The sequence below is a fragment of the Taudactylus pleione genome, unplaced genomic scaffold, assembly GCF_031769625.1.
Source record: "Taudactylus pleione unplaced genomic scaffold, aTauple2 ptg000018l, whole genome shotgun sequence".
Taxonomy (NCBI): domain Eukaryota; kingdom Metazoa; phylum Chordata; class Amphibia; order Anura; family Myobatrachidae; genus Taudactylus; species Taudactylus pleione.
This window is the reverse complement of record NW_028284420.1, coordinates 8,086,220-8,111,617: the sequence shown is the minus strand read 5'-3', so window position 1 is coordinate 8,111,617 and position 25,398 is coordinate 8,086,220. Positions and strand designations below refer to the sequence as shown.

The window sequence follows — 25,398 nt, the reverse complement described above, 5'->3', positions numbered from 1 at the left end:
AATACCTGCATATGCTTTACAGTACAAGGAAACAAGATTAGTATGTGCCAAAATAATGTAACCAGAGAGTTCTGGCATTAACTTAAAATGTTTAGTATACACAGTAAACTTGGAAACATTCAGTGGAATTTGTGCAACCCTGACTTACAAGAGAACTTGAAAAACATAAATAGGTGTTTCTGTTGTACCCAAATGTGGAACTGCCATTTCACATGAGCACAGGCACTTGTCAGCTTTGAGTGACAATGCATCTGAATTAATGGCACACCAGAATAATATGTAATATGGTAAAACAAGAGATATGGTAAGAACTTACCTTTGTTATCTCTGTTTCTACGAAGTCCATAGGGTCCACAGGGTTGACCTTGGGGTATAGGTTGGGAACCAAATCCGGGCACCACGCAGTTAAAGCTTTTAGCTCCCAGGATGCACTTGGGTCCACTCTCCCTATAACCCCGCCCCCCAGCCAGAGGCACCTCAGATTGTAAGTAGCCAAAGGCCGGAGGAGGAGAGAAAAAGAGAGAGAAAACTGGAACACTCTAGAACCATACTCACAGAAAAGGAGACGGGAAGCCGGTGACCAGTAACACAGCCCATATGAAGCCAGTTGCGTCAGGGCGGGCGCCCTGTGGACCCTATGGACTTCGTAGAAACAGAGATAACAAAGGTAAGTTCTTACCATATCTCTTGTTTTCTACTTCAGGGTCCATAGGGGGTCCACAGGGTTGACCTTGGGGATGTCCCAAAGCAGTTCAACCAAGGGTGGGGACGCTCCTGTGCTGAGAGGAGAATCCGTCGCCAAAAAGGAAGCATCCTGAGAGGCAAAGGAAACCAATGCCTAGAACCTTAAAAAGGTATGGACAGAAGACCACGTGGACACCTAGTAAGGCAAAACAGCCGAGGCGCCACGACGAGCCGCCCACGAGGGTTACACGGCCCGAGAAAAAAACAAGCCTCAACGACAGAAATGCCCACCCATGGGTAGGCCCCTGAGGAAGACATACGAGGCCATCCAGTCAACATTTCATTATAGGCCGGCCATCGTTTCCTGTTAAAACCAGAAACCGCAGACCACCAATAAGGAGTCCGCTTACCATAAGGAACTTGAACGGATCACATAAAGCCAAAGAGGCCGGACCACAGTCCATGAGGCCACAACAGCCGAGAGGACTGGGAACTGAATGGCCATACCATAAGTTCCAGAATAATATGGAACCTAAAAACCACTTTAAGAAGAAACACAGGGCGAGAGCAACTCACACCCTGACATGATGCCCTCCAGAAGAGGGAGCCACATGAGAACGCTCCCCATTCAGACACTCTCCTGGTTGATTTAAACACCCTGAGAGAGAGAGAGAGAGAGAGAGAGAGAGCTTAAACAATAGACCATGTAATGGCTATCACAACCAGCGGTTCCATGGACTGTCCCCGGAGGGAACAAAGAACCACTACTAACTCCCCAGGAGTCCCTAGGGAGGATAAGTGGAGACATAATCCAGAAAACACTCCAAAGGATGAACTGGATACCAGAGCGGAGCAATTCCATATCTTAACCATACCGACAGTGTAGAGATCCGCACTGTCAGGAAGGCCAGGCCAAGGGTGAAACCCAAGCCAGCTGGAAGGAATGCCAGAATATCTGGAAATCCTGGACACCGGAGGATCGTATCGACAGGTACGATACCATAAGAATTATGTATGCCACAGTCCGTGGCAGATCCCAGCAAAGTCTGGCCTATCTGCTCTAAACATCTCAATGAAGACAGAGCCAGGGAAGCCCGAGGACCACAGTAGGGGCGCAGTTAAAGACAAGCGATCCAGATCCAGGGAAAAACAAGGACCCTGAGACAACAGGTCCAGATAGTGAAGCAGTAGGAACGGAGCATCGAGGAGGAGACTCCGAAAATCTTAGTACCAGTGATGTCTGGGACGACCTGGAGCCCCCAGAAGGAAAGCCCCTCCGTCTCGAATTAAACTTCCGAAGACCTCGAGGAAGAAGGGAGACCGGAGGACACAGGTACACAAAGTGGAAGGACCACTTCACTGACAAAGAGTCACTGAAGGTAGCTTCAGTACTCCTAGAGCTGGACTGTAACACCGGTAATGTGTGATCGAGTCAGAAGGCCATGGGGATCAATCCCCTCAGGGAGGCCCCCTCTGCTCACCAGGAGTTGAAACCTCTCTTGGAGAAGAGACTAGTCCCCGGGATGCACGCCGTGACGGCTGAGGAAGCCCGCTTCCCAATGGAGAGCTCCGGGAATAAACACCGCAGAGTTGGCCAGGAGAAGACCCTTGGACTATGTCAGAATGGGTGACATTCCTAACATTGCCACCCAACTACCAGTGTTGCCTAGATGGAAGCCACTGTTGTGACACTGTCGGACTGAACCTATTCAGGTTAACCGTGACAAATGGGTTAGGCCAGAGTGAAAGTCCAAGACAGCTTAAAGTATCAACAAGGTAAGTGGCAGGGCAGAAGCGACAGACGTCCAACTGCCCCGAAATGAATGCGGACCAGACACTGTCTTTAGCAAAGAACACCCTGGACGAGATGGCCATAACCACCCGGACAGAGACCAACTCGCCTCCGTAGAAAGTATCATCGTTCGAACAGTGATCCGATGGAAAAAACTCGATCCATCTGGAGGGGAGTCAATTATGGCAAGGCCTGGAATGGAACTGAGCACATTCCACCCTACCAAAAGGTAGACACTCTGGTAGACCGCGCATCACAAAGAGTAATGACATATGTCGACTGCGTAGATATCCGCACCCTCGAAGTTGAAGAGTGGAGATCTTGTCTTACGCCAGAAAAATTCTCAGATTCTGAGAATCCAGCAGTGCTCCCAGATGAAGAAAACCCTGTGAGGGATGCAGGGAGGACTTTTCTGTGACGAGAAGAAGCCCCGGTTATCCTGACCTGGCGGTAAAGTACCTTGGTGATCCTGCTAAAAGTAGGAGACCGTCCAGAGAAAGGAGCATTCGGATACACTGAACAGGTGAACTGTCAGAAAATCCATAAAGCTGGTAAACCCCGGTGGAGTTGAGGACAGCCCCAAAAGGCAGAGCCCGAAACTTACAAGTGTTGCTGTGGCACAGCAAACCTGAACCCATGCTGATGAGAGGGCTCTGTATGTACCCGTAGGTACGTATCCTGAATACTCGGATATACCATAAAATCCCCAGGTTCCAAACATCGGATGATGGAGCATGGACGATTCCACCTGAGTCAAGGCACCGTTGGAATCTGATTCAGGGATTTGAGACAGAGTATAGGCAAAGGAGGACCAGTCGGTCACCGCCCCAAAAAGAAAGTAGAACAACCAGTCCCTCACTGAGATAGTGAGGTTGGCCGAAATAGCTCTGCTTACCACAAAGACTGTATAGCTTTCTGGGATTGTAAGGCCCTGATCAGTTCTGAAGAAGGGCCCGTGTACCAATGCCTGTGAGGAGGCTGCATGAGCAATGAGAGGCCGTTGAGAATCAGTACCTCACTCTGGAAATTCCCCAGATGTAGACCTGTCCCGTCAGGCTGAGGGTATATCCTCAGGTGTAGAAACAGGGTCGTCCGGAAGTCCAGGACTGCTCGGTACTGGATATGGTGGCCCCCGTGGAGGCCGACAGCCTAGGAAAAAACAGGCCTTTAGGCTGACCCTGAGGACAAAAAGACTTAACAGAGTTAGTCCGAATGTAGTGGGAGTAGCTAAAGACGGTATCTCCCCATTAGTGATACTGCCAATGATGCAACGATCTTGTCAAGGTCAGGACCAAACAAGAACTTCCCCCTGGAAGGAGTGTGCACCTCTGCTTTCCCATAACGCAGCCATAGGGTACTGCGGCGGATACAGATGCCGCCGAAACCCTGAAAGTTAGAAGACCGGCATCCCATGAGGTAATCCCACATATGACCACTGCATATTTTGTGAGCGGCAAAAAGATATTTGAACCTCAGACGTGTTGGAGGGGAAAAACGTCACAAAAGCATCACCATGCGATGGCCATGGTAGGACGGGCAACAGGCCCTGAAAACGAGTACATTGATTTCAGGCAAAGTTACCACCTACGGATCCGTAAAATCCGTCCAGGCCGGGATGGGAGGCGTATTAATGCCTGTAACCCGATGATTAACATACAAATCCATCCCAGAAGGGGATTTCCATTACTTGTGAGGACCCTCAGGGAATGGGAAACAGGAGGCCTTTGTGACTCCTCGTATCTGGGGACAGCCAGACTCCCGCTATGAGATCCACCCGCTGGGCAGAAAACGGGAGATGTATGATACAGGTGCAGGATCGACATTCTCTATATCCAGAATGAGCCTGGCTACCAGCCCCAAAGCAGGGATAATAATACTTGAGATCGGCTCCCCCCCATGTGAGAGGGAAAGAGCCGAATATACCATCCAGTTCACGGCAGAGCCACTGGTCAGTAACCACAGGGCGTATATCACGCCAATTAGTATTTCGTATAAAACGACATCCACCAGGGTGGCCGTTGTGGTAATCCCTGCAAGGGGAATGACAGACCGATGTGGTATCGGAGGTAATTCATGTACTGTGAAAAACCCCGGCAGGGAGCGATTGTCTGTGACACAGGGGTAAATTGCAAGAAATTGCGAGATACCCCGAGTTCAAAAGGGCAGTATGGTGAAGTAACTCCAAGCGAGTGACGACAATGGGGCCCGCCCGGCGATCCTCAAAGGAGAGGATCCTGAGAAACAACGCCCTTTAAGGGGGTCGTGCAAGGGGCCCGGCACCAGATGGTGCCGCATACGTAAACCTTTCTGAGTTAAAATCCTCCGCACTAATTCCTGCAGGCTATGACTTGCAGGATAGCAATAATGGGTGCAGTATCGTGTGTAATCTCCTGGTCAGATATATCTGACTATCTTGACGGAAATATTAAGCAGCGCCATACCGGTCCTGACTGACGCTAAGATTAGCTGCAGGAACCCATTATCAGCGTACGCAACTCACAGTTCCATCTAAAATATGGCAACGTGCAGCACGCAACAGTATGTGACAAACCTCACAGATATTAACAAATATATATATGTGAGGTCTCAGAACCACCCCAGGTACACCTGTATTAGGGCAGATAAAGAAAAGGGATAGATATACACTGACAGGTGAGAGAAAAAGCAGACAGTCAGCACTAGCATAAGTCACATACAATGCAGAAAAATATATATACATACATAAGCATGACATATAATATACTGCACAATGTCGCTACATTCAACTGCCCAGATTCAGTGTCTGGGAAGGCTATAGCGCTGTGTACACTCACCCAAAATGGCCAGGTACGCAGGGGGACTGGGCTCACTGACATCCTAAGAGTTCTGCAGCACCACAGAGAGAAAATGGCCGCTGGAGACCTCAGAAGAAGCGTGGCCCGCGGAGGAAGCAGCTCAGCGACGCCAGACTGTATTATTGAAAGGCGCGCTGAGCTGAGGGGAGGAGCCGCTAGACAGGGAAGGCTTCCTCCCCTGGCTAGCAATTAACCCCCCGGGATGCCGGCTCCCGCTGCCGCTATAATCCCTGGTGGGCTGTGGACACGCGGGGTATGCCTCCATGGAGGGGGAGCCCGCCGCCACCGCTAGCGCCTCCGGTCTGTCCCCAGAGACCGGAGGCATAAGGCTGCATGTACACGCGGGTCACCGCAAGCGGTGACCACGCGACTTACCTGTCCCCGTCGATCCGGCAGCAGCCCAGGGATTCCTCCAGAGCCCGGCTAGTACAGACTCTGGGGTCCCGCTGCGATCCCCAGATCTGTACTGGCGTCGCAGCGCCGGCGGGGTGTAGGAGCGGCAGCTCAGACGTCCATTGGACAGTCTGATGCTGCCGCTCTGAAGAGTAGTAAAAAAATAATAAAACAAAACTCTTTTAAGCTTAGAGGCTGCTAAGCAGCCCCCCTGCAGTAACGGTGACCCGACTCCGGCCGGGCACCAACTTAAACTGAGGTGCCTCTGGCTGGGGGGCGGGGTTATAGGGAGAGTGGACCCAAGTGCATCCTGGGAGCTAAAAGCTTTAACTGCGTGGTGCCCGGATTTGGTTCCCAACCTATACCCCAAGGTCAACCCTGTGGACCCCCTATGGACCCTGAAGTAGAAACCTTCTTTATGAACATTGTACAAGAAATTTGAACAGGTGTATTTTGGATAAATGTAATATCCATTGGATTCAAGGCAGGGCCGTAGCTAGGGTAGTGCAGCCGGTGCCATCGCACAGGGCACCACAGGGCAGGGGGCGATGTTTGGACCTGTCAAATTTCTGTTTATTATCATTCTTGCTTGTAGCTTCCTCTTATTTCATCCCCAGCATCTCTTGGCCTCTCATATCTCTTCCCTGGCCCTTCCCCATGAAGCCATGGCCCTTTTTTGAGTGCATTATGTCCCTTTGAAAAATGAGGGGGGCGCCAATGCTCTTTCTGGCACAGGGCACCAAAAAGTCTAGTTACGGCTCCGATTCAAGGTACCTTTCAATTTCAATGACAGAATCTCACAAAATGCATAGGAATAATAAAAAGGTATTTCAAAAAGGCATACCCTATTACAAAATGAGAAAAAAAAAAAAAGGGACACTCCTCTTTGAAACAATGGTACCCCTGACCAAGTGAGTGCCAGGATGGGAGAGCATTAAAATTTCTCTATTTCTTAGCTTATAAAGCGTTAATATGTTCATCCTGGCAGGGTCAGGATTTAATGAAGCCATTGCAAGTCACACTTGATGAAGTTATGGGGTCGGAACAGTAGGGAGTGGGGAACTTTTAGGCAAGTTTCTTCCCCTCCCCCATTTAAACCTCTACAGTGCTTAGGACATTAGCGTTGAAGGGGTTAATTGGCTTGAACAAATTTCTCCTGCAATTTTATTAAATAAACTGCATTTTCTGCCATGTTTAGTCAACACAGATAGCAGAGCAAAGCTGCGATCCCTCACGGAGCTACAGTATAGACAACACTGTACGCCATAAAAGCACAGACGGAAGCTAGAAACATAGTGCTGCTTTCTAGCACCTTGGTGAATCTATATCGCAAAAGAATTCAGGCTGTTTTGAGAGAAGAGAGAGGTCCTACCCTGTAGTATAAATATGTACCTAATAAAGTGCTCCATTGAGTGCATACTAGGAACAACTTTCTAGTGCTGGATAGGACCCCATCAACAAGGCGTTTTCAGCCATAGAAGGGCCACTCACTGGATGCTTTTTGTTTTGTGCACCATTCTCTGTAAACTCTACAGACTGATGGGTAAAAATCCCAGGAAATTAGAAGTTTTTAAGATACTCAAACCATCCTCTGTGGCACCTACAATCACTTCAGTGGCAAAGTTACTTACATCACATTTCTTAAGCTCCATACACACACATCGCTTTTTGAACGATTATTGTTAAACGATATAGTTTGAAAAAATCGTTCACTTTCTGAGTCAAACGATGAACGATTATCGTTCATGCGCGTTTCCCGTTTGTAGTTTAGTCAGACTTGTCAACTCAACGATTTTCATTAAGGGAATATGCAAAAATCGTTTATAGTTCAAAAAAATCGTTCATTACACTTTAAAAAATCTGACAGAAAATAGTTGGTAACAAAATCGTTGTGTGTATGCAGCTTTAGTCATTATGGTGTTTGGTCTAAAGAACTTGTGCTCTTCAACATTTCTGCATATCTTTACTCATTTTTGTAGCCGTTAAATGATTGGCCGATTAGATATGTGCATTAATGAGCATGTGAACAGAAGTAATAAATTGTTCACCAAGTATATGCAAATGTAAATATTATAGATCTATTTTATAAATATATATTTTTTTTTTATTTTTCATTCAATAGCCAACTAGGGCCCTGATTCAGAGCCGGACGCAAGTCGCTGCTCGTTCGCTCCGAGCGATGTTTGCCCAACTGCGCATGCGTACGGATCGTAATACGCATGCGCGAACCACTCAGTGCAGCCGAAATTCATGTGCTCGCAAAATAGCGAATGCCTGATAATTTGAGTGACAGAAAGAGGCGTATGTGGGTGGTAACAGGGGAAGGTGCTTGAAAACGGGGAGTGGAGATCCGATCGCAGGTGTGCTTAAAGGTCAAAACGGGCGTTTTATGGGTGTGTATAATTAAAACAGCAGCGTCATTGACCACGTCACTGGGTTATTTTATAGTCAGAACTGCTCGCAAAATTGTGGTAGCAAACACCAGCCCCAAGAATAGCGAGCAGTTCATACCCTGGTCGATGTACTCGATTAATCTAATAAATAGCGGACATGACGTAGGATGCGAGCGGCCAGGGGGCGTATTTTTTCAAAAAACGAACGCAAGTTTTGTTCGCTCGTTCAGACATAGAGGCGTGAACAGACCGCAAACAGCGAACGGTTCATTTGAATAGCCACCCCTTGTTTTAGAACGAACGACCGCAAATAGCGAGTGGCTCTGAATGAGGGCCTAGTTTCATAAATACTGCATGATTTAACAATGCATGGGAGCCTTCTCTAGGCAGTGTTTACCTGTGTATCAGGGACCATAAAAACAAAAAACAAAAAAAACTCACAGGGTTTAATTTAGAAGTTCACCTAAGGGGACATTTTGACTTCAAACATTTTGCAATTATACTTTGACAGCAGACACCCACCCCCTGACATATCAAGAGTCTGTTCAGGAGTACTAGTCACTGTTACAGATTATGCCGAACCAACTGTAAAATGTGTGAGGTGTTTAGAATGGTTCCCTGCAGCGCGGGACTATGGGTGTCATTCAGAGTCGGTTGCAAATGCTGAGTGCTCGCAACCGACTCGATGTTGCCCCACTGGGCGTGCGCACGACGAAACCGGCTCAGTCGTGCACATTCGCGAGACCCGCCTAGCGACAGACGCTCCGTCGTTAGGGGGTCTCGCAGCAGACGGGGCGAGCTGTCGATGGCGAGTGACAGCTCGCCCCGTTTGGGATGCGGGCAGGGGGCGTGCCTGCCCAAACGGAGCCGTTCCCGCCAGAACGCTTGCCGTTTGGTGGCGGCCCCACTGACATCATTGCTGATGTCAGTGGGGAGCTTCCTACTCGATCAGAGCAGGAAGCACCCTGGGGCTTACGAGTGCCCAGACCCAACCTTAGGGTCTGGTCGTAAGCCCCGATGGTCTTGACCATCGCGACCATCACCCATGTCGGTCGCTAGAGCTGTGGGTGTTAACCCACAGCTTAGCGATCGACAAGGAGGCGGTCGTTCAGGATGCAAGCGGCCGTCCTGATTCAGTGCGACCACTTGCACCTAACGAACGCCTGTGAATGAGGTCCTATGTCCTAGCTGCTGTGGCTCTGTATCTCCACAGCCGCAGGAATTAGCCAGGGGCTGGCGGCACATTCATTAAATTACATTTGTAAATTTCCCAGTGCCTCACTGACATTCCTGAGTGCGGGACTTTAAACATCACCCCGCCACCGCCGGAGGTGATCCTGGACTGCGGCGTACACAAGTACATTGCCCAGCGCCTAGCATTTGGTTTAATAATGGTACCTAGAACTGATTAGATGGTTTAAAAATTATGCTGCGGGACGAGGGTTAACTCCTTCAGTACCATGGCAACCATCTTAGAGACATTAGCCAGGTCTCCGGCCACAATATCATTACTGATATTTCATCCTGACACTAGAGCATCATTTCGGTTCAGCTTTTCATTAAATATTTATATTGCACAAATATTATGTATGAACCAACCAGTTTCTCAGACCGGTCTGTACTCTGACTAAATTAGCCTATTGCTCATTACTGTGAGGCAAACCCTACAGAACGCATTGCAGAGAAGGGTGGGGACGTCATGAATGACACTGACCTTTTTTATTCATGCAGAAATGACACAGTCTCCAATGTGCAGACTCCCAGCATCCACTGCAGCAATGCATTAACTAGTTTAACACTTAGAGGATTAAATATTGCTCATTGATTTGGGCTCAAGCCAGACTGCAAAAGTACACTGCAGATTTTATGTCTGTGCTATTCTATCATTCATCAACATTAAGTGGATGTTCCAAGGACCTCGGCAATCAAATTAGAGATTTATAGCGAAGCAGTTTTTTTTTTAGAAGCAGATGTCTACTATCTGATGCAAAAGGGTTAAACAACATAACATTTTTTCAAGGTTAACATTAAGTCTTACACTATTCATCATTCAATTAAACTAAACAGTTGAGACCAAGAGAAAGAGAAATGGAGACAGAGACATTTTAATGGCAAGTGAAATACAGTCTAAAAGCAGCCTATCGCATTCAGTGGCACTAGGGGAGTATATTGTGCCTAAAGGAAGTCACTGACATGTAGTGAAGACATACACAATTTATACCATCTCATTATATTCTTACCTCAGTGAGAAGCCAAGGGTGCTCTTGTATGAGCCTGTCCCAGTCAGTGTTGTAGGTTACTTGAGCATACTTAAAGCGGTTCTGCACTGCGGCTGTAGTGCAAATGTATTTATATAAGAACTCCTTTCCAGTCTGCTCGGAAATCGCTTTTGCTGACATGGTGCTCGCAGATGGTGGTAGACACTACCTGTACAGAGATCATATAAATGGAGAGGTATAAGGAGAGTTTATCTTTAGCTTACAGGCTTATGTTATCCTATCCAGGGAGCCTTACGTCACTTCATATTTGTTTTAGGGTGAAAGACACCCAACATTTGGAAGTCAATGAATGCATGTCTTGTTGCCAACATTTCACCCGTTTTCTCCTAAATTCTATGTTATTTTGCCTACTGCTGTGAAATAAACCGCTCCCTCCTCCAAGTGAAGGTTGATCTCTTACCTACACAAATCATTTTATGGCCTTAATGAATAGTTACCAGAATGCAGCCCATCAATTCAGCACCATTAGTCAGGCAATGCTTCAGTCACAAACAGTGCATCCGGAAAGTATTCACAGCACTTCACTTTATTCCATTTTGGAATAAAGGCTGTAACATAACAAAATGTGGAAAAATTTATTTTGTCCTCAAAATTCTACACACAATACCCCATAAATGACAACATGTAAAAAGTTTTGAGATTTTTGCTAATTTAATAAAAAAAATTAACAAAAAAACCCCTAAGAAATCACATGTACATAAGTATTCACAGCCTTTGCTCAATACTTTGTTGATGCACCTTTGGCAGCAATTACAACCTCAAGTCTTTTTGAATATGATGCCATAAGCTTGGCACACCTATATTTGGGCAGTTTCACCGATCCCTCTTTGCAGCACCTCTCAAGCTCCATCAGATTGGATGGGAAGCGTCGGTGCAGAGATGTTCAATCGGACTCAAATCTGGGCCACTCAAGGACATTTACAGAGTTGTCCTGAAGCTACTCCTTTGATATCTTGGCTGTGTGCTTAGGGTCGTTGTCCTGCTGAAAGATGAACCGTTGCCCCAGTCTGAGGTCAAGAGCGCTCTGGAGCAACTTTTCATCCAGGATGTCTCTGTACATTGCTGCATTCATCTTTCCCTCTATCCTGACTAGTCTCCCAGTTCCTGCCGCTGAAAAACATCCCCACAGCATGATGCTGCCACCACCATGCTTCACTGTAGGGATGGTATTGGCCTGGAGTTGAGCGGTGCCGGGTTTCCTCCAAACAGAACGCCTGGCATTTACGCCAAAGAGTTCAATCTTTGTCTCATAAGATCAGAGAATTTTGTTTCTCATGGTCTGAGAGTCCTTCAGGTGCATTTTGGCAAACTCCAAGTGGGCTGCCATGTGCTTTTTACTAAGGAGTGGCTTCCGTCTGGCCACTACCATACAGGCCTGATTGGTGGATTGCTGCAGAGATGGTTGTCCTTCTCCACAGAGGAATGCTGTAGCTCTGACAGAGTGACCATCGGGTTCTTGGTCACCTCCATGTCTAGGGCCCTTCTACCACAATCGCTCAGTGTAGACGGCCGGCCAACTCTAGGAAGAGTCCTGGTGGTTCCGAACTTTTTCCATTTATGGATGATGGAGGCCACTGTGCTCATTTGGGACCTTGAGAGCAGCAGATATTTTTCTGTACCCTTCCCCAGAATTGTGCCTCGAGACAATCCTGTCTCAGGGTCTACAGTCAATTCCTTGGACTTCATGCTTGGTTTGTGCTCTGACATGCACTGTCAAGCGTGGGACCTTATATAAACAGGTGTATGCCTTTCAAAATCATGTCCAAACAACTAAATTTACCACAGGTAGACTCCAAGTAAAGGCCCCATACATCAGCAATTGATTCCCTTTTTCAATCGATTGTTGCAAAGATTTATGTACACAATCGATTGCAAATTGCACGATTGCTGCAATCAATTGCTGATGTATGGACATCTCAAGGATGATCAGTGGAAACAGGATGCACCTGAGCTCAATTTTGAGCTACAAGGCAAAGGCTGTGAATACTTATGCACATGTGATGTCTTAGGTTTTTTCTTTTATTATTTATTTATTTTTTTATTAAAATTTGCATAAATCTCAAAAAAACACAACAAAAAAAAAAAAAAACTTTACAAATTGTCATTATGGGGTATTGTTTGTAGAATTTTGAGGACAAAAATGAATTTATTCCATTTTGGAATGAGGCTGTAACATAAAAGGTGAAGTGCTGTGAATACTTTCCCAATGCACTGTAAATGGGTCCTAACAAAATAATAAGATGCATACTGGCTGAGCCCCCAAAATGGAGGCCTGCACTGTGTGTGGCTGACAGATCCATATTAATATAAAACATTATCCATGGACGCTAAAGAAACAGCACCTTCAGTGGCAGATTTAACACACAAAGATTGTTATGAAATCACTGAGTATTCAGACATCTTAATTTTGTAATGCATAATTCAATGAGTCCGTCGCATCCCACAGAGTTTTTAAAAATTCCAGAAGGAACAGTTTACTGTAGTGACATTTTTTATGGTGTATATTTTCTACCAACAAAATATTTGAGACTTGGACACCAGAAAAAAAAAAAAAAACCACACACACACACTAGTGGTGTAGAAACACAGTTCATGTACTTGAAAGTATGTAAAATGTCCCGTGTATCACACACAGAAACACCCAAAAATGTCACATCAACTAGTAGATATACACAACATCAACAATATCTCAACATATAATCCTAGAGTGCCCTGTGCTTACTTGTATACCACTACATTCGGATGGCGTACATGCAGCTACTTCCCCTTTCACATTCAATTATGAGTATTTTTAATTTGCTTTAAACAAAAAGGGCACATAATGACAAACAGCTGGAATACATTTCAGACTCCTTTATATTACACCTGCAATCGATTGTGGCTTGAATGGGATTGAAACACTGTGGATCAATGGCCCTTTCATTGGTGAGAGTGTGGACTGTTAGCAATACTGCCCCAGCAACACTTACTACCTGCCACTTGATGGTAGGTTTGTAATGGTTGTGTAATGTTTAACCAACCACAACAAAGTTATCCTCTTCTCTGTAATCAAACTGATCCCAAGCCAGCAATCGGTGTGCCTGTAAACAGATGATCCGACATACATCTACGAGCACTGGAGGGAGGAAAATAAGAAATGTAAACGACTACTGCCCAATACTCATATTTGGAGCCCCAGGGTTGGGCACCTCGAAGGTCATATTTGAAACCTTTACCTGCCGCTTGGTTGAATCAAATTTATGGAGGCCTCACAACCAAATAAAGAATTCCTTATTTCACAGGACATCTATCCATTATCATATGATCTGCATAATCTAAGCCAATGTGTAGCATACACTCCAGGTGGAACATTATGTACAAGATCTGTATGGTATGATAGAGATAGATATATATATATATATATATATATATTTTTTTTTAATTACACATACATATGCAGATACAGCACTCACCATACCAGCAAGACACGGGCCCGGGTGCACAGCCAAGGTAAAGGTGCAGATATATCCAGACAAGGGTTGGCTCTCCAGGACTTGCACAGTAATAATCAAACAGGTACTAATGCAACGTTTCAGTTTATTGACGGTTTGTCAATAAATTGAAACATTGCATTAGCATCTGTTTAATTATTGCTGTACAAGTCCTGGAGAGCCAACCCTTGTCTGGAAAGATAGAAATAAATTTCTACATTTACACTTTAAAATACATACACACACAAAAACACTATGTTAGTAGTTTGCCGATGTGATAATAGACTGTGGTATTACTAGAGGGACATGATAAAACATTTTCTTGGGTTAATATTAACTATACAAATGAGCATGTTTGCTCAGTCCGGCAACCTATTTGGTTTGCATATGCCATCAGCAATTTCTTGTTTAATGACTTTCCTCTCTACATAACTGAAATAAAGTAAATACACTTAACTTATACGACCTCTCCAATCTCTGACCTACAAAAAGGATCTTTGTTCCTGGCTCAAACCAACATACTTAAGGTGCCCATCTACTAAGCGATTGAATTGAACGATAACGATATCGTTCGCAGATATTTTTTTTAAACAATGTCTAATAAGGACCAGCAATGCACGCTCCCACTGGTTGTTTAGACATCTATCATCGGGCAAACATGCTGGACAACCTGACAATAAAGTCAGGTTGAGCATGTTTGCAGATGATTGATGTACCTACACTGAACGGCTGCTTGTCCAGTGTAGGCACATCACAGACTAACAAACGACTGCACGATTACAGTGTCGTAATTGTGCAGTCGTTTTGAGATCCGCTAGCGGATGGGCAGCTTAAAAATGGCAAATACATTTCCTTAAGTGTTCCCCTATATTGAGACTTTACTTTTTTATTCTTCCTGGATTAGCATGACCTGTATAAAAAGCATTTTTAAGTAAGAGCCTCGGTACATTCCATTTTAAAAAATGAATTGTAAGAGCAGTGTCCAAATCTGCATAAATAGTCACCTTATCTCTGACAGGTAAAGAGCAAGTCAAGGCTACAGGTGCTCAAAGGGTGTGGGGATGCAGGACAATGACATACAGCCACAATGACAGCAGGAGGCCTTGGTACAGATGTCTGGCTCCCTGATGAAGACAAGTCTGACAGGAACACAGAGGTCTCAGATGAGGTCACACATCTTGCAAAATAAATGTTCAAGGTCTCATACACACATACAGCAAAAACATCTGAAATGTCTTTTACAGTCTACTAAGTGCAACAATCTGCTGATAACTAATAGACAATCAGGAGTGTCACTATAGTGGAGTCAATTAGTAGGTAGAGGCTAGCAATTATACCCGGAAACAGTCCTAGAAGTCACCCAGTATTAGTACAAACTGGGCTCAAGCACTATATACTACAAGTGTTAAGATTTCAGTTTTCCCTTCAATATTACTATTTAACTGTTAAAGCAACACAAATGTGAATTTGGTGCATTAAATTGTATCTACATTTATTTTGTTTCTTTTCCCTAAGGTAACAAACAGTAGAGCAGTTTGCCTAATAGAAAATAGGCACAGCACTGTACATTATCGAGTCTATGACATATAAAATGACTCCAAGAAAATAGTGGGTACATACATGAGCTCTAACAATTAAAGGGGTCAATTCAATTATCCGCAAATGCATCACGGGTGCAAGTTAGCGCGGCAATAGTCGCGCTTTGCGGCAGCCTGATCTTGTTCAAAACTGGAGTGTATTCAGGCTGAAGGCGGGCCACGAGGCGTGAGAGATGCGGTGCCGTTGCTGGAGTTTGCTCGCCGTGGTAACGTCAACTCACATCCTTCACGGGTAATTGGATTGACCCCAAAGAATCACTGGAAAGACCTCACTGTACTGTAATATGTTCTGTTTTGAAGACTGGAGTATATTTACTAAGCGTCAGAGAGATATATATATATATTTTTAAAATCAAGTTTATTTTTAGTGTTTTTAACAATACACTACAAAAAATAAAACAAACATTTCCTAACCTCCACCCTTCTTAACCCAACTCTTTCAATCATAGATTCAGCAATATGAAGCATTTGCCATAGGAAGACAAAACATAAAATGGACAACAGGTAAACCAGATACAGAAGAATAAAAAAATTATACAGGAGTACATCTGGACCTGAGCAGATTATGCAAAAAAATAGGCCTGAATTATATAAACAAATAAAAAACCCATAACATTTTAAACGCAACTGTCTCACCAGACACCAGAAGCACCATCTTCATCTCCAAAACCATAGAGGCAAATTGTTTCAAGGTCCCAGATAAGTTTAAATGTAATTGTATACTAAAATATAGTGTGCATAAATCACTCATGGCCCACCACTTCATTCATTAGTCAACACCACTCTTGAAAAGTAGGACCCCTAGAAGCCATCCAGGTTTAAGCAATACAAACCCTAATCAAGGACATGGCATTAAGAATGTCCTGGCCGGTCGTTGGGTTCATCATATGTTGTATATTTATATCAGATGTAACCCAAAATTACAACTTTTGGGAGTCAATAGGGGAATCCTACCACCAATTCTAGTTACTGTACACACCCTGTGAAAACCAATAACAGGACAATCCCAAAAGGAGATGCCAAAAGGTAGAACAATCTGATCAACAACTGAGGAATTAAACTCTACGAAGTATATAACACCGAATCTATAAACATCTCGTAGCAAAATTGGCTGTTAAGAGGACTTCTAATATCAAAACCCATTCCTCATCATCCAACGGACCAAGGGCCTGATTCAGAACCGCTCGCTATTTGCGGTCGTTCGTTCCAAAACAAGGGGTGGCTATTCAAATTAACTGTTCGCTCATTGCGGTCTGTTCACGCCTCTAAGTCTGAACGAGCGAGCAAAACTTGCGGTTGTAATTTTGAAAAATACGCCCCCTGGCCGCTCGCACCATACGTCATGTCCGCTATTAGATTAATCGAGTACATCGACCAGCGTATGAACTGCTCGCTATTCTTGTGGTCGGTTTTTCCTACCACTATATTGCGAGCAGTTCTGACTATAAAACAATCAGGTGACGTGGGCAATGACGCTGCTGTTTTAATTATGCACACCCTTAAAACACCCGTTTTGACCTTTAAGCACGCCTGCGTTCTGATCTCCACTCCCCGTTTTCAAGCCCCTTCCCCTGTTACCACCCACATACGCCTCATCCTGTCACTCAAAGTAGCAGGCATTCGCTATATAGCGAACAAACGATTTTCGGCCGCACTGACTGGTTCGCGCATGCGTATTACAATCCGTACGCATGCGCAGATGAGCGAACATCGGTCAGAACGAACGAGCGGCCGCTTACGAGCGGCTCTGAATCAGGCCCCAAGATCAGTCTCCCAATTAAATCTAAGGGCGCAAGTCAGCTGTTTTCGGCCCCCTTCGCGCCCGACAGAGCTATTCGATTGTTGCTCCTGACGGGGGTGGCGAGCGGAAATACACGAAAAGAGACCAGTTGGGCAGCTAACCCAGACCTCTTTGGGCGCGATCGATGCAAAGATCGGCATCTATTGAATAGCACCCTGCGATCACCTGTCACTTTAGATGAGAGATCTGGCGCGCTAAAACAATTGAATCGCCCTAAAGCTAGGTACACACTATAAGATTATGTGTTCAATCTGGATGGTTGAAACAAAAATCTGGTAATGTATGGTAGCAAATTACAGTCGACCATTTGTTCCCAAACAATGGAAAACAGACAAAAAATGGTGCAGAGTTGGAACTAAATTGTGTGTTTATTGCTCCAGAACTTTATGCGCCTGCCCCCAATGTGTACCCTTGCTTTTCTACTAGTTGTCAGATCCTATCCTATACTTGGTGTTAAAGATACGCCATATACTTACCCTTTGGTTCAACTCTGCATAGCCCGCAGTTGAGTAAACTTTGCAACTCTGCCAATGTGATACAGTAACACCCCATTAGAAGCCAGTTCCACCTCTTTAGTCAAAATGCACCTATAATACACAGTGCGAAAACATTCAGGGTACAAGCCAGTGTTCTCCCCAGGCTGTTTTATGCGGGTGCACCACCCGGCACTTTGGGAGCCTGCAAGTGGGGACAGTATCTGGGAGCTGTATAAAAATGAACAGATCCTACAGACTTTACAGCTTTTTCATAATCAGATGACTGGGCCTCTAATAAGAAGAGAATGAATATATAAAATGTTATTTCAAGTTTAAATAATTATAATGTCAGGGTTTAAAACATTTTATTACTGCGAAGGCCCCCACCCGGCTACTTGTTGATGCCACCCGGCTGGAAAATTTTTCTGGGGAGAACACTGCAAACCATAAACAAGCGTGCATTTAGCAGGGCCATAGACAGCAATGATGGTCCCGGGTAATGGGGGAGGCTAAATTCTCAAGGTGCGGTCACCCCCTCCTGAAAAAAAATAAAAATATATATTAAAAAATTATTCTTTTTTTTAAATTCAACTGCTATGCACTGTGGCGCTGCTGGCCTGGGCTCCTGCCGGGTCACTTAAACAATCCTGGGTCCGGATAGTTAGTAGCCACTTGCCCCTCCTCTCGATGCCCTTGATGTTCAGTTCTGCATCAGCCCTTAAAAGGTGCCTATCCACTAGACGATTAAAATGAGCAACTGAACGATAATGATATCGATATAGTTTGAAAATTTGGTCTGTTAGGCTGGGTACACACGTAAAGATTTTCTGTCCAACCATCCAACTAGTTGATTGGTTGGAATGGAAATCTGGTAACGTATGGGAGTAACTGATGATCAGCAATTTGCTCCTAAATGCCAGAAAACAGATGAAAATGGTCGTCAGACAAGTTTGTTAAATGTTTGATTAAACAATTTGTTTAAACAACAGTTTTTGTACATTTTCCGGCATTTGGGAGCAAATTGCTGATTGTCATTTGCTTTCATACCTTACCAGATTTTCATTCCAACCAATCAACTAGTTGGATGGTTGGACAGAAAATCTTTACTTGTGTATGCACCTTTAGACATCTATCATCGTGCGATATCGTCAGGTTCAACATGTTTGCAGATTATTGATTGTGCCTGCACTGAACAACATATCATTCAGTGTGGGCACCCTGCAGTGTAGTGAACAACTAAACGACAGCGATATTGTTATCGTTCAGTCCTTTCACTGTCGGGTAGTGGATACCCGCCTTAAGTCTGTTTGAAGCTCGCTACAAAGCTGTATGGAAGCCTTCTCCTGCAACATGCTGGCTTCAGGTGACCATGGAAGGAAATCAGTAAATCCCCTTTAATGATTATGGCACTATTTGCACCCTACATTGGTAACAGGGTTTTAAAACAGGCTACATGGAGAAGCATTTTTTTTTTTTAAAGGAATGTCCACAGGAAAACTCCATAAATACGGATTTTAATTTAATATTCTAATGTGACAAACATAATTGTTTAAAACTATTTGTAAACAAAAGATGTATTGACATACAAAGATATTTTGATTAATTCCCAATCTTCAATACAGAAATTGTATCTATATTTTTGCTATTATCATATGTACCATTAATTGCTTAAATAAAAATAATTAAAAAGGGAAAGAAAAAAAAAAAAAAAAAAAAAAAAACCACTATTTGAATAATGGTGCATACACACGGTCAGATTTTTCCTTCAGATCTTAACGATAACGATTTAAAAATCGTTCAGTCGTTCATATCTGAAGGAAAATCTGACATGCCTCAACGATGGACGATGAACGATGCGCGTTCCCATTTGTCAGATAACGATATCTGACATCTGATGTGTTTGCAGTCAGACTTGGACGATTCCATTCATTTTAATGCAGTCAAAAATCGTTCATCTGACAAATCTGACCGTGTGTATGCTCCATAAAACAGGAGATAAGAAAACAGCCTCTAATCTCAAAGCAATTATCCATCTACAAACAGCTTGCCACATTACAAAAACCTAGACATTGCATGTAGCCTTTTTTTAATCAAGCTCTTTGCAAACTAGTGTTCTAATGAGCCTTTGAAGAAGACCTCCAGGTGAAACCCTCCGCTGTTCCCGCACTGAACTCCAGCTGAGCACCGAACAAGGTGCAAGTGACCACTGGCTTCCGTAGTCAGCTTCGATTGGATTCTGCAGTTTTCCTGCTAGTATCTAGACCAGAAGGGCTGGGTTTGCCTCTTCCTGCCGAGGCAAATCCAGCCAGCCTGTCTCAATATAGCAAAAGGAAAAGATGCCTGTGAGGCAAGGCCATATCAAGTTCACGGCCATTGACAGACTAGCTCCGCGTGCAGTGGTGGAACTCAAGTTGGGACCAGTTCATCTTCATGTGGACAGACTGATCAGTGAGCACTCCTCCTGCATTGAATTCATTGTTCATACTGTTTAAATATCAATATAGGTAACTACTTATAAATAATATACCTTTCACTTTCTATCAAACAATGTAAACTCTATACTAATATTTATAAAAATGCTACAAATTAATACCCATTTTACACTGTCCAAAAAATGTGGGTTACCGCTGTGTCGACAAGAGTGGTGGCTCAGAGAAAAATGGGCCAGGGTTGGAATCCTGGGTCAAGTGACCCAGAAATGCAACCCAGGTAGCTAGTAGGGTTGAACACAGGGACCACCAGTGTAACTCTTCAGTGTTAACGGGTGTCTCGGGTCCCATTCATAGCATAGGAAGACTCGGATCCCCAGCGCTTGGAGATGTCATCTCCAAGCAGCGGCAGGAGAGAACCACTGCATCTGTGCGCAGAGTAAATGCCGCCAACCTGGGTATAACCCAGTTTCGAGCCGCTGCCTGAAAGGGATCAGTCCCAGGTATGACCAGTGTTGGAATAGTGTTCCAAAACATTGGTATTAAAGGGGTATAAAGTTACTAGTTTATACAGCAACAATATTCATTAAAAAACAGAGAGGCTAATACCCCTTTTACACCAGAGCACAAACCTGGGTTTTTGCTGGGTCTACCCGGGTCGCAGCTCAGTGTAAAAGGGTCCCTGAAAAGTTAACTGGGTCTAGTGACCCGGCAAACCAACCCAGGTAGCTACCAGGGTCTGACCCTGGATGGACCTTGGTAATGGTGCAGTGTAAAAATGAGATGACTGGTCGTTGTGGAGCAGTCACCTCCCACTTTATATGACCTCACAAGTTTAGCAGGGCTAAACTTGGGTTCAGTGTCCAAAAACCCAGGTTGGACCTGGATTTTTGGTGTTATTCAGAGCTGCATGCATGTCGGACGTATTGCATTCTCTAAAACAAATGAGGATATTCACCTGCATTCATCACTATCACTGCGCATTTTCACCATTCCTAACATTGGTGTAAGAGATACATCTGAAAATTACTTGGATCATTACATATGCAAATCTCTAAACACTGCTGCCCACTTTATACCCATTCAGCCACAAGACAGATGCGAAGGACTCACTCGTAGATGGGTGTGCCAGGTTCAGATACATGCACAGCTGCTAAAAATCCTGAGACCTGTCCACAAAGTGGACTTGAATGCAGCTCTGAATCATCCCCAGTATGTACTGTCTTCTACCAGTCTCCGTATGTATCAATGGATCAGTAGAGTGTGTATGTTCTCGCCATGTTTCTGTGCGTATCCTCTCTCAACCCAAAAACAAACTACAGCCAGGTTAATTGGCTGCTGACAAAAATACATACATTAAAAATGGACCCTAGTGGATGTGTTTACATGGTAAAGACTTAAGTGGGAGATTTATACATACTGAGATATAAAGTGGAGATGTTGTCAATACCAACCAATCAGCTTCTAACTGTCACAATACAGGCTGTGCTAGAGACATGAGTTAGAAGCAAATTGGTCGCTATGGGCAACTTATCCATTTTATCTCTCTCCACGACTTGGTAAATACCCCCCTTAGTCTGTGCACTACAATGGAGCAGGGATGGCTGTAAAACAATTCAATGTTCTCTGTACAGTACAGCGCTGCATAATGTAGTGGCAATATACAAACAAATTATAAGTCAATCCATGGTCCATTAGTCTAATTGGTGGGCAGGACATTGGTTACAGAGCTTAAAAGTAACGTATAGAGATGGAAAGTGAAGTTGGGGTCTGTGTGTATTATCTAAAACTACAAAAACTATCACAGATGATATACGAAGACAGACAGACAGACGACCGGATTAGAACTGGGCTTTCTAATAAAGCAATCCACAGCAATGAATCAGCTCCACACCATGCTGCACCCTGCATGGCACAGTTTAAGCGGCACAGCCCGGGAGAGGGAGGGGGGCAGACTGGAGGACTGATGCACAGTGGCTTTGAACCACCTGGCTCAGGGCAACACGGAGGAGAAGGAGGGGAGAAAGCAGCCACAGAAAGCACCACAGGAGCTGCTCCTGGGTGAGGGACACGGACCTGTAGTGTAGGATATATATATAAACACCATATATAAAGGGGACAGTTGTCACACAGAGTATATGAACAGTGACTTAATGTAGGCGTTTCCCAGCCGCTGCTGTGTAACTCAGGTAGTGCTACTCACCGCCCGGCTCCGACTGTCACGTCTCAGTCTCCCCAGCAGTAACTGGTAGCGGCTGCGACTCCGGCTCCTTTTGTTGCTGCCTGTGAGTGTGAAAGTCTCCTCTTCCTAGTGCTGCTGCCTCTCCTCACCATCTGATGACATGGGTGCATCAGCTCCCGTGCCTCCCATTGGCTCCGCTCACGCCACGTGTCATGTCTGCCAACCTGTAGCCAATCAGGAGCAATCACCTCTCCCAGCCAAGCCCTCCTCCCATACGTCACCCAACTCCCCGTAAGGGCGTGTGGGAGGTGTAGTTCTTATGAGGTCTATTTACTACCCTTGGATGGAGCTAAAGTAGATGGAGATAAAGTACCAGCCAATCAGCTCCTAACTGTCATTTTTCAAACACAGCCTGTGACATGGCAGTTAGGAGCTGATTGGCTGGGACTTTATCTCTCCATTTTATCTCCATCCAAGCAGTGGGGTAAGTTCACCCCAGAACGCCTGGAGGCAAGTTATAATTTGATGCCCCCCCCCACGTCACAGCCGCTGACACTGTAATGTAGCAATTCGCATGCAGACAGGATAGATAGAAGAAGGCAGCAGCTGATGGTCTGACATGAGCTCTCAACTAGTGTATGGTGGCTGCTCAGGTGCCGGGATGGGGTGCCATGTTTTGGGTGCCGTGACGTTACACTCCAGGTATATAGTTACAGCCCTAAGTGAGGTGAATATGGTGTGGACAATGGAGGAGGTGCCCCTTCAGAGCTGGAGCCCGGCGGCAGGTGCCTCCATTGTCTCCCATAGTGCATCCAAGGCTTTGTAAATAGACCCCTATGTCACTTTAACATACAGGGCAAATAACTCTCATTCAGAATAGACTGACTTATGTCATCTGTAACGTGCGTGTGTTTTTCTGCCTGTGAAAACTGTGACTTTGCATCATTGTACTGGCTTTGCATATCTGTGCAGTAATGTTTTTGATATTGGTTTAGAAATTATTGACAACACTTATTGAAATATATATTAAATTACAAAAAAGGGGGAGTTATAATCATTGTGAAAATGTATGTGTTGTGTACTTTTATTAAGTAGGTGGGATGCTTCATATTAATTTATCCCAATATTTCCTGAATTATCAGCAGCTAAAACTCATAGGACCAGGACAGCAGTGGAAATCAGAATTTTAAAGCAGCACTCCCAGGTAAAGTGAAAAAGTCACCTACCCAGGTTGGGGTGTAGTATTACTAGGTGGCAGGTTCTGAATGTTGATATGGAAGTTTTAGGTTGACAACCAATGTGTCGACATACACTTAGGTTGACATGGTTAAAATGTCTACATGTTCAGAAAGTCAACATTTAACACATCGACACCAGAATGTCAACATATGCATACCTCCCAACAGTCGGAGTCCCATGGTCGGGAACTCCGCGCACCGAAGGCGTGCGTGTCCGAAAAGGGGGAGTGACCTGGTCGTGAAGGGGTGTGGTCTGATGACACGCCCCGTTTACATCACTAATGGGGCGTGCCCAGCATCTCCGAGATGCTGGGCTTCCCCTCCATACTGTGAATAGATGCTGTGCGCATTCTCGCTCTGTATACCCGCTGCTCTACTATGAAGAGCAGTGGTGTATGCTTCCCCCAACTTCCCCCCCACCGCGAGACACTGCGGCCCGCGGGTGGGACAGTGGAACAGTCCCAGAAAAACGGGACTGTCCCGTTGAATGCGGGACAGTTGGGAGGTATGCATATGGAGGTTTTTTTGCTTATTTTAGCCTAAAAACTAAGCCTAACCCTAAACTTAACCCATACTTCCCAGCATGACCCATTCCAGGAGTCACAAAATGCTCCCTCTTAATTATTGACTGCCATCATCTGTGTTGAACTAGTTAACTGATGAGAAAGGTGTTTTAACACAGGTGCCGGCAATCATACACAGTGCTCGAAGTGTGCCGGTATACAACAGTATGATATACCTGCACTTCTTCCAAGCACTGAGCCCTGCTGTGCCTTCCGCCGCCTGCCGAAGATGTTTGTTCTTGCAAAAGATTGCAAGAACAAGCTGGTTCCCCGCTGTAATTTCAAATCTGGGGCTGTCCGCGAGCCAATTGGAGCTCGCGGATCAGCAGCCAATGAGAAGCGGCCACTCATGATTGGCTACGGGTCTGTGCACTGTGCGCTGACAGAGGCGCTGTGCGCTGTACTGTGCGCAACCAGTTTGCTCTTGCAATCTATTGCTAGCAGTAATGTGCTGCACACATCCCTCCTCATTCCGGAGCTGGACGTCAATAAGCAGCAGTGCCTCGGTGACCGAACCTTCATTCGGCCTGATACTGTGCTGATACTGGTAAGTCCTAATCAGTGCTCTGTGGCAAGCTCTGATCTACTTACCAGTGATATTTGTAGAACCCTGTGGCATCCGCTCACTGCTTCCCTTTTCATATAATAAATATTTTTAAAAATGTTCTTTCTATGCCTATGCCCTAACACTATAATATAATATTCTGGCATAATGTGTAAGAGGCACTGCTACTGCATGGCATAATGTGTTATAAGGGGCATTATAAATTGTGTGGCATAATAAAGGGGTACTTCAGTGTGGTACACTACATTGATGAAAAGGGGGCGTGGCTTAAAATCGTCCGTTTTTCCGCCGCGCACACACCTTCGGAGCGTACATAGGTACAAGCCTTCAATTTTCCATATCCCCACTTCAAAATTCTCACTTCGACCACTGATCATACATCAAGTGGGAAGCTCAGGAGCAGAGCATTTTGTCCCTCCTGCAATGGGTCATGTTGGGATGTATGCTAACCCTAACCAGAAAAATTAACAACAAAAAAACATGTGTCGATATTCTGGTCAGATCCGTCTAAATATATGGGCACACTGGACAGCTGCACAGGGTCCCATGATTCTAGGGGACAGTTTTACAGTTTTTTAACAATCTGTACCGACTTGTACCTGGTGCTAAACCGGCAAAGCCCCCCACCCATCTGATCTCTATAGCAGCGTTGCGGGGACAGACTCCAACAGCACTGTTGATGTGACAGGCTGACAGGTGGC

The 25,398-nt window shown here is 45.0% G+C and overlaps 1 protein-coding gene across 2 annotated transcripts in view; it reads right to left on the bottom strand.

The window, feature by feature from the left end:
* The window catches only part of ACLY (ATP citrate lyase), a 68,699-nt gene extending 46,185 nt beyond the window's left edge, over window positions 1-22,514 (bottom strand). For both annotated transcript variants that reach the window (XM_088442473.1, XM_088442474.1), the window contains exons 1-2: window positions 22,353-22,514; window positions 10,337-10,523 (exon numbers count right to left, since the gene is read on the bottom strand). In XM_088442473.1, coding sequence (XP_088298599.1) covers window positions 10,337-10,495 — 159 coding nt within the window. In that variant the 5' untranslated portion in view covers window positions 10,496-10,523; window positions 22,353-22,514. The remainder of the gene's footprint in view (window positions 1-10,336; window positions 10,524-22,352) is intronic.
* Window positions 22,515-25,398: the final 2,884 nt, after the last annotated feature.